Source organism: Salmo salar, chromosome ssa01, assembly GCF_905237065.1.
Source record: "Salmo salar chromosome ssa01, Ssal_v3.1, whole genome shotgun sequence".
In the NCBI taxonomy this organism is placed as follows: Eukaryota; Metazoa; Chordata; class Actinopteri; order Salmoniformes; family Salmonidae; genus Salmo; species Salmo salar.
In genome coordinates, this window is record NC_059442.1 from 76,402,052 (window position 1) to 76,414,361 (window position 12,310).

At 44.2% G+C, this 12,310-nt stretch overlaps 1 protein-coding gene across 4 annotated transcripts; it reads left to right on the forward strand.

Moving 5' to 3' along the window:
• Positions 1-876: 876 nt before the first annotated feature.
• Positions 877-9,777, forward strand: LOC106613026 (CREB3 regulatory factor). 4 transcript variants are annotated; one of them, XR_006770751.1, is made up of 11 exons: positions 877-1,083; positions 1,325-1,402; positions 2,316-2,338; positions 2,582-2,698; positions 4,271-4,492; positions 4,880-5,474; positions 5,772-5,961; positions 6,198-6,271; positions 6,599-6,724; positions 6,823-7,014; positions 9,670-9,777. XR_006770751.1 is itself a non-coding variant. In XM_045722593.1 (10 exons), the coding sequence occupies exons 3-10, from the start codon at positions 2,330-2,332 to the stop codon at positions 6,939-6,941; spliced, it is 1,452 nt and encodes a 483-aa protein (XP_045578549.1). In that variant the 5' UTR covers positions 879-1,083; positions 1,325-1,402; positions 2,316-2,329; the 3' UTR covers positions 6,942-9,245. The 4 variants fall into 4 exon arrangements, 2 of the variants coding, with proteins under 2 accessions (XP_045578549.1, XP_014070388.1); XR_006770752.1 differs by lacking the exon at positions 9,670-9,777 and adding an exon at positions 7,797-9,245; XM_045722593.1 differs by lacking the exon at positions 9,670-9,777 and having other exon boundaries at positions 879-1,083; positions 6,823-9,245.
• Positions 9,778-12,310: the final 2,533 nt, after the last annotated feature.

Here is a 12,310-nt window from a genome sequence, read left to right on the forward strand (position 1 = left end):
GCCATTTTAAGGATGCTGAAATTATATTTTGGACGAACGTGCGCACGCTTACAGGAGACTTTTGAAGTAGCCTAATCAGACTAAAGCATTGTGACTGGTTGTGTTTATGCCACATATAAAAGGCAATACATTTTGAATTAAACATTAAAATCACATGGCTTTTGCGCCATTATTCGCCATTATTATTAAATGACATTTTCACTGCAGCTTAGAGTAGAATTTTGTACTCACTTGAAAACAATAATGCAATTATTCATTGCATTGTGGTGTTGTAAGCTAGTCTAGGTAGGATAATTGTATTGTCCATAAACAAGAAAAATAGGGAGCTTTTTAAGCTGCATGTCTTCACTGTTCTTTCATGCGCAATGATGCACCTGGCATCTCCGCTGCCTATCAGCTATTCCTATTTGTTCTTGTGGCTTCATATAGAAAATTGATGCAACTTAGAATAATTGTATGTGAAGTATGATTGTTAGTTAGCCTATTGCAGATCTGGACAAACGATCCACCTACCACTGATCCACCTACCACTATTGTCACCCCCACCCACCCACACACACACACAGAACATTTCGAAATGTCCCTTACATTTCAGACATATCTGCTTCCACAAATTATATGACTGGTGTTCTCGTTTCATTTCCTTCCTTACTTACTCTTCGTTCCTGAGAACAAATCCTACAATCTACTTTCACAGCTGATCCTGGATGGAACCATTTGGGATGTGAGGGGAATTATTTATCAAAACGTTACATATTATCGCGTTTAGAGGAAATATAGACTAACGTAATGAAATCTTGAACATGACTATGTTATTTTGATAACAGTAATGCAATACACGTTAACAACATACGTGTGTATTCATTAGAAATAACGAAAAATGTTTTCCTTGTTTCCCTATGGCTAGACCATCCCAAAGCCAGCTGTTCATAACTAAGACCAAATAATATTTAGCGACGATAGCCGTCTAGAGGAGGACCACATCTATTTGAATTCGATTAATTTCTGCGGACTTGTGGAGAAGTGAATTGGTCTACAGAGATATATGTAACTTTGTACTTCTGACAGATGGAACAGTTGACTGTAAGTAGCCAAGCCTACTACAGCAAAGGTAGACATGATTCGAGCAATGTCCCTGTAGCCTCCTGTTAGGGTGGTTTTATTTTGTTGCGGCTCTTATGCCACTCAATGCGACTGATGCACTCTTCCTGTGTTATAAACAGTGGCATCCTATGTTATAGATGTGTAGGACTCATAAAAATGGAATAGCGTTAATATGCTGCATCATATTTAGTGGTCAAACGTTTAACCTATTTTCTGTCAGAATCGCGGGACTGCGCGTTGACAGATGACGGGTGCGCGCTTCAACATAGGAAAATGTGACACACCGTCCATGCAGGAGGTAAGACAGCTGTTCGTTTAAAATACTGCATTTTCGTATCTTGAGTGATAGGGACAGTGTCAGGGTGATATTTTTTGCCAAATTTGGTTTTAAAGGGCTTGAACGACCTACGGCTAGATGTGGGCCTATGAATTAGAATAACATTCAGCTTATTGTGAAAATATTCATCCAACAGCTGTCAAGTACAGAGGTTGCTATTCTCTTATTTCTTGGCAATAACTAGGCACCCCTCTCTTTCTTCCTCTTTTTTTCACCACTTTAGAGTTCAACGGAACATTCTAGAATGCACTGAACAATTCCTTAGAGATATTTATTTATCTCTCTCATGTGGAAAGGCTGCTGCTCCTGTGTGTGTGTGTGTGTGTGTGTGTGTGTGTGTGTGTGTGTGTGTGTGTGTGTGTGTGAGACAGTGAAATGACTGATTATGACTATTTTAGGGATCTGGGGCACAGGAGGTTGGCTGTGGATATTAGAGAGTCTTTCCTCTGCTCGCTCACTCGCTCTGTGCTCATACAATGGAAACAGCAACTCCATTTTTTTCCCTGATAGTTGTTTTAACAGTCCTGATAGTTGTTCAGAAAGTACGTGAACAATCATAATATACATACATGATAATAAGTAGTGGTTCTTGATTGAATGACTCCCAAACTGTATGTAGCAGATCATCCCTTCTTTTCTCTACCAGCTATAAATACATTTTATGGAAGCTTTATGGAAGCTTTATGGTCTTGCTAAGGCATATGTCTTACTGCAGTGATAATTCAGCTGCTCTATAACATTTGTTAATGTTAAGGCTAACTGTCCGTCAGTCTATTATGAGATGATGTGAACTCTGACCTCTTGCGGTTTGTGTACTGATGATGAGGAAGCTAACCGTTCTAAACTGCTAACCCTTCCTTCTGCCTCTGACTAGGTCCAAGCACCACCATGCCTCAGGTACACAGCCTTGTTATACTTTGTTGTATTCTACATTATACTTCAGAATATAAAGATACTCCCATAGAAATAGAATGTATTTCCATGGATACTCCATGTCGAGTTGCTAGCTTACTGACGTAATGGGGGCTATTGTACAATATGAGAACTGATAGTCATCTGTCTTTCCTTCCTTCTCTCTTTATCTTTCTCTCTCTGGCCTCCTGCCCTTCTCTCTTTGTCTTTCCCCCACCCTTTCTCCAGCCAGGTAGCAGTGGGATGGAGCCTTTCTTCGGTGAGGCGTATGGGACCCATGGGTTATCTGTGACTTCAGAGCCATTCACCATCTCTCCTACAGGGGGCAGCATAGAGTCAGATCAGGTAGGTGCAGGGGAAAACATTTTATTTTGTCCACAGAGTCCTCTTGTTGTGTGACCCACATCTGAATCAGTCCCAAAATTACAGCAACCTTTGGAAGTGAATACCAGATACTTATAAACAATTGCAAGTGTCTTCAATTACATTTTTAACCTCTTCCTGACCAAGTCTGTAATACCCACGTTTCAAGCAGACCACCATAGTCCCCGTGCCCAAGAATACCAAGGTAACCCGTCTAACTGACTGTCGCCCGTAGCACTCACGTCTGTAGCCATGAAATGCTTTGAAAGGCTGGTCATGAATCACATCAACACCATCGACCCAGACACCCTGGACCCACTCCAATTCACACACCGCCCCAACAGATCCACAGATGACGCAATGTCTCTTGCACTCCACACTGCCCTTTCCCACCTGGATGAAAGGAATAGCTATGTGAGAATGCTGTTCATTGACTACAGCCCAGTGTTCAACGCCATAGTGCCCCCCAAGCTCATCACTAAACTAAGGGCCCTGGGATTAAACATCTGTCTCTGCAGTTGGATACTTCACTTTCTGAAGGGCCGCCCCCAGTTGGTGAGGGTAGGCAACAACACATCAGCCAAGCTTACCCTCAACAAGGTGGCCTCTCAGCGGTGCGTGCTTAGCCCCATCCTGTACTCCGTGTTCATCCACGACTGCATGACCGCACACGACTCCAACACCATCATCAAGTTTGCTGACGATACGACAGTGGTGTTGTATCCTTCTGGGAAGGTTTTCCACTAGATGTTAGAACATTGCTATGGGGACTTGCTTCCATTCAGCCACAAGAGCATTAGTGAAGTCAGGCACTGATGTTGGGCGATTAGTCCTGGCTCCAGGTCGGTGTTCCAATTCATCCCAAAGGTGTTCGATGGGGTTGAGTTCAGGGTTCAGCCTGAGTTCAGCCTGATCACCGGTGACAATGAAAGAGCCTAGTGTCGGCTGTAGTGGTGTAAAGCTCGCCGCCATTGGATTCTGGAGCAGTGGAAACATGTTCTGTAGACTGATTAAATAATGGTCTTGGGCTGTTTTTCATGGTTCTGACTAGGCTCCTTAGTTCCAGTAAAAGGAAATCTTAATGCTACAGCATACAATGACATTATAGATGATTTTGTGCTTCCAACTTTGTGGCAACATTTTGGGGAAGGCCCTCTCCTATTTCAGCATGACAATGCCCGTGCAAAAAGCGAGGTCCATACAGAAATGGTTTGTCGAGATCGGTGTGGAAGAACTTGACCGGCCTGCACAGAGCCCTGAACTCAACCCCATCGAACACCTTTGGGATGAATTGGAACGTCGACTTGGAGCCAGGACTAATCGCCCAACATCAGTGCCTGACTTCACTAATGCTCTTGTGGCTGAATGGAAGCAAGTCCCCATAGCAATGTTCTAACATCTAGTGGAAAACCTTCCCAGAAGGATGGAGGTTGTTATAGCAGGAAAAGGGGATCAACTCCATGTTAACGCCCGTGCTTTTGGAATGAGATGTTCGACGAGCAGGTGTCCGCATACTTTTGGTCATGTAGTGTGTGTCTTGTCTCTGTGCTGTAGTGTGTGGTGGTGATGTTGGGGCCCCCAGCCCTGTCCCTGTGTCGAGGCCAGCAGCGTGGATGTGAACTACTCAGTGATCTCTTAGAAGACTCGACCACTGATGACAAACACACCTCCGAGCGTCGCTGGGACGTCTCGGCCCTGGATGACATTACACGCTATACCAAAGGCAGCCCAGAGAGGACGCCACCAAGCTGCGAGCGCTCTTCCATCTCACCTGAGGTAGGGGTTACTTATAACCACAGATTACCCAGATTAACATCATCACTGACCTTAACCATTAGATCCCTGGAAGTCACTCCTTAGGAACTCTGCATTTGGAGAATGTAAATCTAAGTCACCCTGGTTTAAGGCTCGCACACATCGCACCGATTGTGGCTCTAGCATTTGTCTGACGAATGTTAAGCGTGCTGTGTTTTAGGGACCACCTAGTATAGATGTCTGAGTGCCAACATTTTTCACGCAATTCTACATGTAAAATCGGTGCGCTCTCGGTTCGAAAAATTACGTTCAGAGATGCTAAGTACTGTCGGTCAGCAAACACTATTGTTGTGTCTGAGCCCTTAGAGCTAACTACCTACTCTACCTACTCTGTTTTGCTCTCCACAGGGAAGCAGAGAAGAACCATGGTTATCCCAGAGACCAGGGGGCAGGCAGCTGAGGAACCCTACAGACCTCACACCCTGTGTGGGATTAGTGGCTGGACACCTCCCCCTGGCTGGGAGAGATCCAGGGCCCTGGAACCAAGAGGCTGGAGGGCGGGAGAGTGAAGCTAGGAAAGGGCTGCATCAGGTGGTTCAGGAGGAGAGGATATCACTTCCTGTGGATCTGGAGGTCCACAGTGAAGAACATAACTACTCTCTACAGAGTGAGCTAGACACTGAGTCTAGTCAAGGAACAGACTGTGATATTGGAGAGGAGGAGAAAGAGGAAGAAGATGAGAAAGAGGAGGGTAGAGAAGCCATGGAGGAAGTGGAGGAAAAGGAGGAGCTTCAGCCCCACGTGAGACCAAAGAAACGCTGGTGTTACTGGGAATGTAGCCTCTACAGTGAGGCAGCCCTGGGGAGAGATGGAGAGAGAGATAGCAGGAGAGCCAAAGGGAGAGATGAGGGAAAGGATGAAGAGAAAGATGGAGGGGACATAATCTGGGGCCCTAGCACCCTACCCAGCACCATGTGCCTGATAGGGGGGACCTCCACCAATGGTGAGACCCCAAGGCCCACAAATGTACAATGGATTGAAAGATGTAAAACATTTTATATTAAATTGAGAACATATATGTCCATTTCAACAACTACGGTGTTGGAGACCCAACACTCTGGCAGTTTTAATTTATCAACACTCATTCGGTGGGTCACATATACACACTAAGAAATTAAAATGTAAAATGTACTGTCAGTTGCGTATTGAGTGGTTGGTGAAGCATACAATTACATTTAGTAATTTAGCAGATGCTCTTATCCAGAGTGACTTACTGACAAAAACCCTGTGTGTTCCCTAGGGAAGCAAGGCCAGAGGAAAGCCCGTCGTACAGACGCCAGTGACTTGACCCCTAGCCCTGTGAAGCTACAGAGCCTGGGGGAGCAGCTCCACACACTCAGCTCTGCTCTGGAGGGCATGACTCCTGTCAGTGACCTGCCTGTTACTGCCAGGGCACCAACACGAAAGGAGAGGAACAAACTGGCCTCCAGGTACACATACACACTGGGACACAGGCACACACACGCACGCACACTGACTTACCTGTCTAACTATAGAGACCTAATTCTCTGGTGGCTTTTCCACACAGCACGTTCAGACGTTCATTTGATTTGCACAGCAGGGTGTGTCTAGCTACAGTAAGTGCTAGTGAGGGTGAGTGTAGTGGAGCATAAGTCCTGGCGATAGCTTTGTAAACTGTCCTCTCTCTCTCTCTCTCTCTCTGAAGAGCGTGTCGACTGAAAAAGAAAGCCCAGCATGAGGCCAACAAAATCAAACTGTGGGGACTGAACCAGGAGTATGGTGAGTCATTTCTGCCTATCATAATCGATAACCCACCTCAAGCTGTTGTTATGGGGTCTAGTGGTGACCCAGGGTGTAAAGACAAAATGTGTTTCTAGCCAGGACAATGTTTCAAGTAGTTGAAAAGTTGCTAATTAACCATTGGATTGCTAGACGTTCGTGTTAAGTAACCATCTGTCTTATGTAACCATACCAAACATAACATATCATACTCATTTGAGTGTCCCAGATTTACATTTACTATGTTACGTCTGGTCTATAAGACCAGGCTGCCATTTTAGCTCCTTCAGTCAACCCTTCATGTCTCTGATGGTGTAATTCCTTCAGATGGCCTGCTGGGGGCAGTGCTGCAGATAAAGGAGCTGATCCGCCAGAGAGTGGAGAGCAGAGAGGAAGACACAGAGCGAGGTGCTCTGAGAGAGAGACTGGAGGACATTCTGAAGGAATCAGCTGGTGAGTATGTAGATTGTTTGGACTTTCATGGGACCCTGTTAGTGTGAGTTTATGTTAAGTGTGTGTGTGTGTGTGTGTGTGTGTGTGTGTGTGTGCAGGGCCACGTGTAGCTGGTCGAGGCAAAGTGTTTGTGGAGAGGATCTTGAAGAACCATGCCGGGGGACAGAGCACCAGAGAGACTCGGGGAGAAGGAGGGTCATCGGACCCTAGCCTCTAACCTCTTCTCCCCACCAGAGTCACTATCCTGCCTGCTTCTCGCTTCACTTCGCACTTTCTGACATGGAGAGAAGGTAGGACAGATAGGTGGACACACACACAAACTCTTAGGTAGATAGGATCTGGGTGAACTGTCTTGTTAGGCTTGCACTGTGTCTTGGTCTCTAGCTGCTACAGTATAGTTGATGAGTGTCTCAGAACGGCAACATATGGTGTGTGTGTGTGTGTGTGTGTGTTTGTGTATAAGGGAGTGTGCATGATTCCAGTGTATTTATTGAATTATGTACTGTAGTGTACCCCATTGTGCCTAAAGGAAGACACTGTGTGCTGCTAGCTAGTTGTAGTTATACACTATGTATTCTCGGAGAACAGGGAGAGGAGTGACAGTGAATATGGTGCTTATAACAGTGGACATGATGAGTAAGCTGTTTAGCTTGACGTCCATTTAGAATTGTACTGTAAACCAAAAGGGCATGGATAAACAGACAGACGAGGGACGACTTTGGCATCATGTGAATGTTGCACAATGGTTCTCAAAGATGCTGCTTGCATGGTCGTTTTATATGTCTCTGCTATCCTTTAAGGTAAATGCTATTTTTGTCTATCTCTACAGATCCTCTTTAAAACTGATATCATAATGTACTGTACTGCTCTACAGATTAACTTGTGTAGAAAGGATGATAATAATAACCTTAAACCAGGAATGAGCAACTCCGGTCCTCAGGAAGGCAATGTGTTTACTGGTTTTAGTTTTTTCCTGCAAATCAGTGACTGACTTCTTCCTGGGAAACCTGGGCCCATGTTCACAAAGAGTCTCAGAGTAGGAGTTAATTAAAGGCTATCTTTTTCCTTTTAGATCATAATAAATAGGATTCCATGGACGGGGGGACCTGATCCTAAATCTGCTCTCCTACTCTGAGACACTTTTTGAACATGGGCCCGGGCGTGTGTTCTCTCAGCAATGAGCGATATTAATTGATCAATTAAGTGCCACAGGAAGATAAGACGACCAGCGGACACTGCTGCACCCCTGAGTACCAGAGTTGTCCATCCCTGTCCTAAACCCACAGTACTGTAACTGTTAGAGAGATCCACATCTATGAGTCTATCTAGGTCTGTGGTACTTTGTGTAGCCTGTGCCTTTGAATGCTCTTTGAGAGTAAATACTAACACGTACACCACCACATCTCTCTTTGCCTCTCTTTGTGCTACTAATATTTCTATACAATATAGAAAACACAACTTCATCAGTGGTAAAAAAATTATAACCTCCCTTACAAACCTAAACGTTTACTATTCTATCTTTTGCAAAATGGAAATGAGTACATCTTTCCTGCTGTGATTTCTGATAGGTAAAGTATAGTGTGCCCATTGGATGTGTAGTCTCTATTATCCCAGGGCCCATGTTCATAAAGCATAATCTTAATTAATAAGATTAGGACAGGGAGGACCTGATCCTAGACCAGCACTCCTACTCTGAGATACTTTATGGATATGGACCTAGAGCTTTCCCGCACTCATAGTCCTGTCATTGCACTTAATGTACTTGAACGTAGGAGCACAGTAGTCTATTTACTTGAACGGTGGAGCACAGTGAGAAAGACAAGGTCCTGCTATAGCTTTACTAACACTGCAGTAGTCATGAACTGCCCTGCCACAGATCTTGGCAATAATCCTCAATTGGATTGACGCTTGATCATATCCTCAATTAATCTCAAACAATATCCAAATAATAATGGAACATTTTATAACTGCCCACAAAATTATTATGTCTTAACATGCATGCATAAACACACATGAAAAGAAGTGACATGTATGTTAACATGTCACAGCAGAGGAACCATTTAAAGGATCATAACAAAAGATTGAGAATTTTGCACATTTATTGAAGTTATTGATTTTCAAAGAAGTACTGTATATTGTGATCAAGGGAAAATATTGATCAGGAATGGATTTGTCTGGGAAATGACCATGTATGGAGTCATAGGCCCTAACAGACCCGAGGCAGTCGTTTCAGAAAGCTGTGTATTGTCCAGTTATCTGCTAGGATAGTTAATCCCAGTCTTATTCAAGCTTTAGCCTATTCATCTGAGCTTGGAGTAGTTCTTATGTAATAAGCCATTTTGTTATGTTATAACCCCTTTATGAACCATTTATTAGCTCTGACTGTGCATGAAAAAGAAACTAAATATAGTGTTGTACAAATAGAACACATTATTGTTTTGTTCAGTCTGTGTAAATGTATATTTTACTATGTTGAAGCTGCTGCTACAGTATGTCAATAAAAATCTATATTCTTAAAATACCAAGTGTTGTTTTATGAGTTGATTATATGATGTTTGCGCATTTCATACTATTTATACTGAATTGGAAAAAACAATGGGCTATGACCATATTCAACCGGGACAACAATGTAAAATATATCTGGAGTCTGGTCTGTATGCTGTATCATGTGAACTGTAAATGAGATATTATTTTTGCACCCGCAGCAAAACCACACACACACACGCGCACACACACACAAAGGTACAACGGGTTCTCGTAGACATCGACCAGGTCATCAATGAAGATGGAGAAAACAAGTGGACCGAGAATTTAAAGTCTGTCTGCAGGAATGCTGGAAATATAAGGAATCTCTGGAATTTCCAGTTTGCAGGAAAAGTACCTTATTATAGGAATTACCTCTCCCCAACACGGCTCTGAATAACCTGTGTGAGGTCTTCTTACAGGAGAGGAGTCTGAGAGCTTCAGCACGGTCCAAGGTGCTCTGCAGTCTGCATGGCGACAAACTTAAGCTCTTCTGTCTGGAGGACAAACAGCCCATCTGTTGGGTGTGTCAAGGGTAAAAGAAACATACATCTCATTTTTATTTATTTTTTAATTTATTTCACCTTTATTTAACCAGGTAGGCAAGTTGAGAACAAGTTCTCATTTACAATTGCGACCTGGCCAAGATAAAGCAAAGCAGTTCGACAACATACAACAACACAGAGTTACACATGGAGTAAAACAAACATACAGTCAATAATACAGTAGAAAAATAAGTCTATATACAATGTGAGCAAATGAGGTGAGATAAGGGAGGTAAAGGCAAAAAAGGCCATGGTGGCAAAGTAAATACAATATAGCAAGTAAAACACTGGAATGGTAGATTTGTAGTAGAAGAAAGTGCAAAGTAGAAATAGAAATAATGGGGTGCAAAGGAGCAAAATAAATAAATACAGTAGGGGAAGGGGTAGTTGTTTGGGCTAAATTATAGATGGGCTATGTACAGGTGCAGTGATCTGTGAGCTGCTCTGACAGCTGGTGCTTAAAGCTAGTGATGGAGATAAGTGTTTCCAGTTTCAGAGATTTTTGTAGTTCGTTCCAGTCATTGGCAGCAGAGAACTGGAAGGAGAGACGGCCAAAGGAGGAATTGGCTTTGGGGGTGACCAGAGAGATATACCTGCTGGAGCGCGTGCTACAGGTGGGTGCTGCTATGGTGACCAGTGAGCGGAGATAGGGGGGGACTTTACCTAGCAGGGTCTTGTAGATGACCTGGAGCCAGTGGGTTTGGCGACGATTATGAAGCGAAGGCCAGCCAACGAGAGCGTACAGGTCGCAGTGGTGGGTAGAATATGGGGCTTTGGTGACAAAACGGATGGCACTGTGATAGGCTGCATCCAGTTTGTTGAGTAGGGTATTGGAGGCTATTTTGTAAATGACATCGCCGAAGTCGAGGATCGGTAGGATGGTCAGTTTTACGAGGGTATGTTTGGCAGCATGAGTGAAGAATGCTTTGTTGCGAAATAGGAAGCTGGTTCTAGATTTAACTTTGGATTGGAGATGTTTGATGTGAGTCTGGAAGGAGAGTTTACAGTCTAACCAGACACCTAGGTATTTGTAGTTGTCCACATATTCTAAGTCAGAACCGTCCAGAGTAGTGATGCTGGACAGGCGGGCAGGTGCAGGCAGCGATCGGTTGAAGAGCATGCATTTAGTTTTACTTGTATTTAGGAGCAGTTGGAGGCCACGGAAGGAGAGTTGTATAGCATTGAAGCTCGTCTGGAGGGTAGTTAACACAGTGTCCAAAGAAGGGCCAGAATACAGAATGGTGTCGTCTGCGTAGAGGTGGATCAGAGACTCACCAGCAGCAAGAGCGACATCATTGACAGAGAAAAGAGTTGGCCCAAGAATTGAACCCTGTGGCACCCCCATAGAGACTGCCAGAGGTCCTGACAACAAGCCCTCTGATTTGACACACTGAACTCTATCAGAGAAGTAGTTGGTGAACCAGGCGATGCAATCATTTGAGAAACCAAGGCTATTGAGTCTGCCGATGAGGATGTGGTGATTGACAGAGTCGAAAACTTTGGCCAGGTCAATGAATACGGCAGCACAGTATTGTTTCTTATCGATGGCGGTTACGATATAGTTTAGGACCTTGAGCGTGGCTGAGGTGCACCCATGACCAGCTCTGAAACCAGATTGCATAGCGGAGAAGGTGCGGTGGGATTCGAAATGGTTGGTAATCTGTTTGTTGACTTGGCTTTCGAAGACCTTAGAAAGGCAGGGTAGGATGGATATAGGTCTGTAGCAGTTTGGACCTAGAGTGTCTCCCCCTTTGAAGAGGCTGATGACCGCGGCAGCTTTCCAATCTTTGGGGATCTCAGACGATACGAAAGAGAGGTTGAACAGGCTAGTAATAGGGGTTGCAATAATTTCGGCAGATAATTTTAGAAAGGGTCCAGATTGTCTAGCCCCGCTGATTTGTAGGGGTCCAGATTTTGCAGCTCTTTCAGAACATCAGCTGAATGGATTTGGGAGAAGGAGAAATGGGGAAGGCTTGGGCGAGTAGCTGTGGGGGGTGCAGTGCTGTTGACTGCAGTAGGGGTAGCCAGGTGGAAAGCATGGCCAGCCTTAGAAAAATGCTTATTGAAATTCTCAATTATAGTGGGTTTATCAGTGGTGACAGAGTTTCCTATCCTCAGTGCAGTGGGCAGTTGGGAGGATGTGTTCTCATTCTCCATGGACTTTACAATGTCCCAGAACTTTTTTGAGTTTGTGTTGAAGGAAGCAAATTTCTGCTTGAAAAAGCTAGCCTTGGCTTTTCTAACTGCCTGTGTATATTGGTTTCTAACTTCCCTAAAAAGTTACATATCACGGGGGCTGTTCGATGCTAATGCAGAACGCCACAGGATGTTTTTGTGTTGTTAAGGGCAGTCAGGTCTGGGGAGAACCAAGGGCTATATCTGTTCCTGGTTCTAAATTTCTTGAATGGGGCATGCTTATTTAAGATGGTGAGGAAGGCATTTAAAAAAAATAACCAGGCATCCTCTACTGACGGGATGAGGTCAATATCCTTCCAGGATACCAGGGCCAGGTCGATTA

Excerpts from the sequence above, each read along its gene's own strand:
- LOC106613026 (XM_045722593.1), top strand. Across the intron at positions 5,475-5,771 it reads AGGGGGGACCTCCACCAATG|GGAAGCAAGGCCAGAGGAAA; the intron begins GTGAGACCCCAA and ends TGTGTTCCCTAG. Across the intron at positions 6,272-6,598 it reads GGGACTGAACCAGGAGTATG|ATGGCCTGCTGGGGGCAGTG; the intron begins GTGAGTCATTTC and ends TAATTCCTTCAG.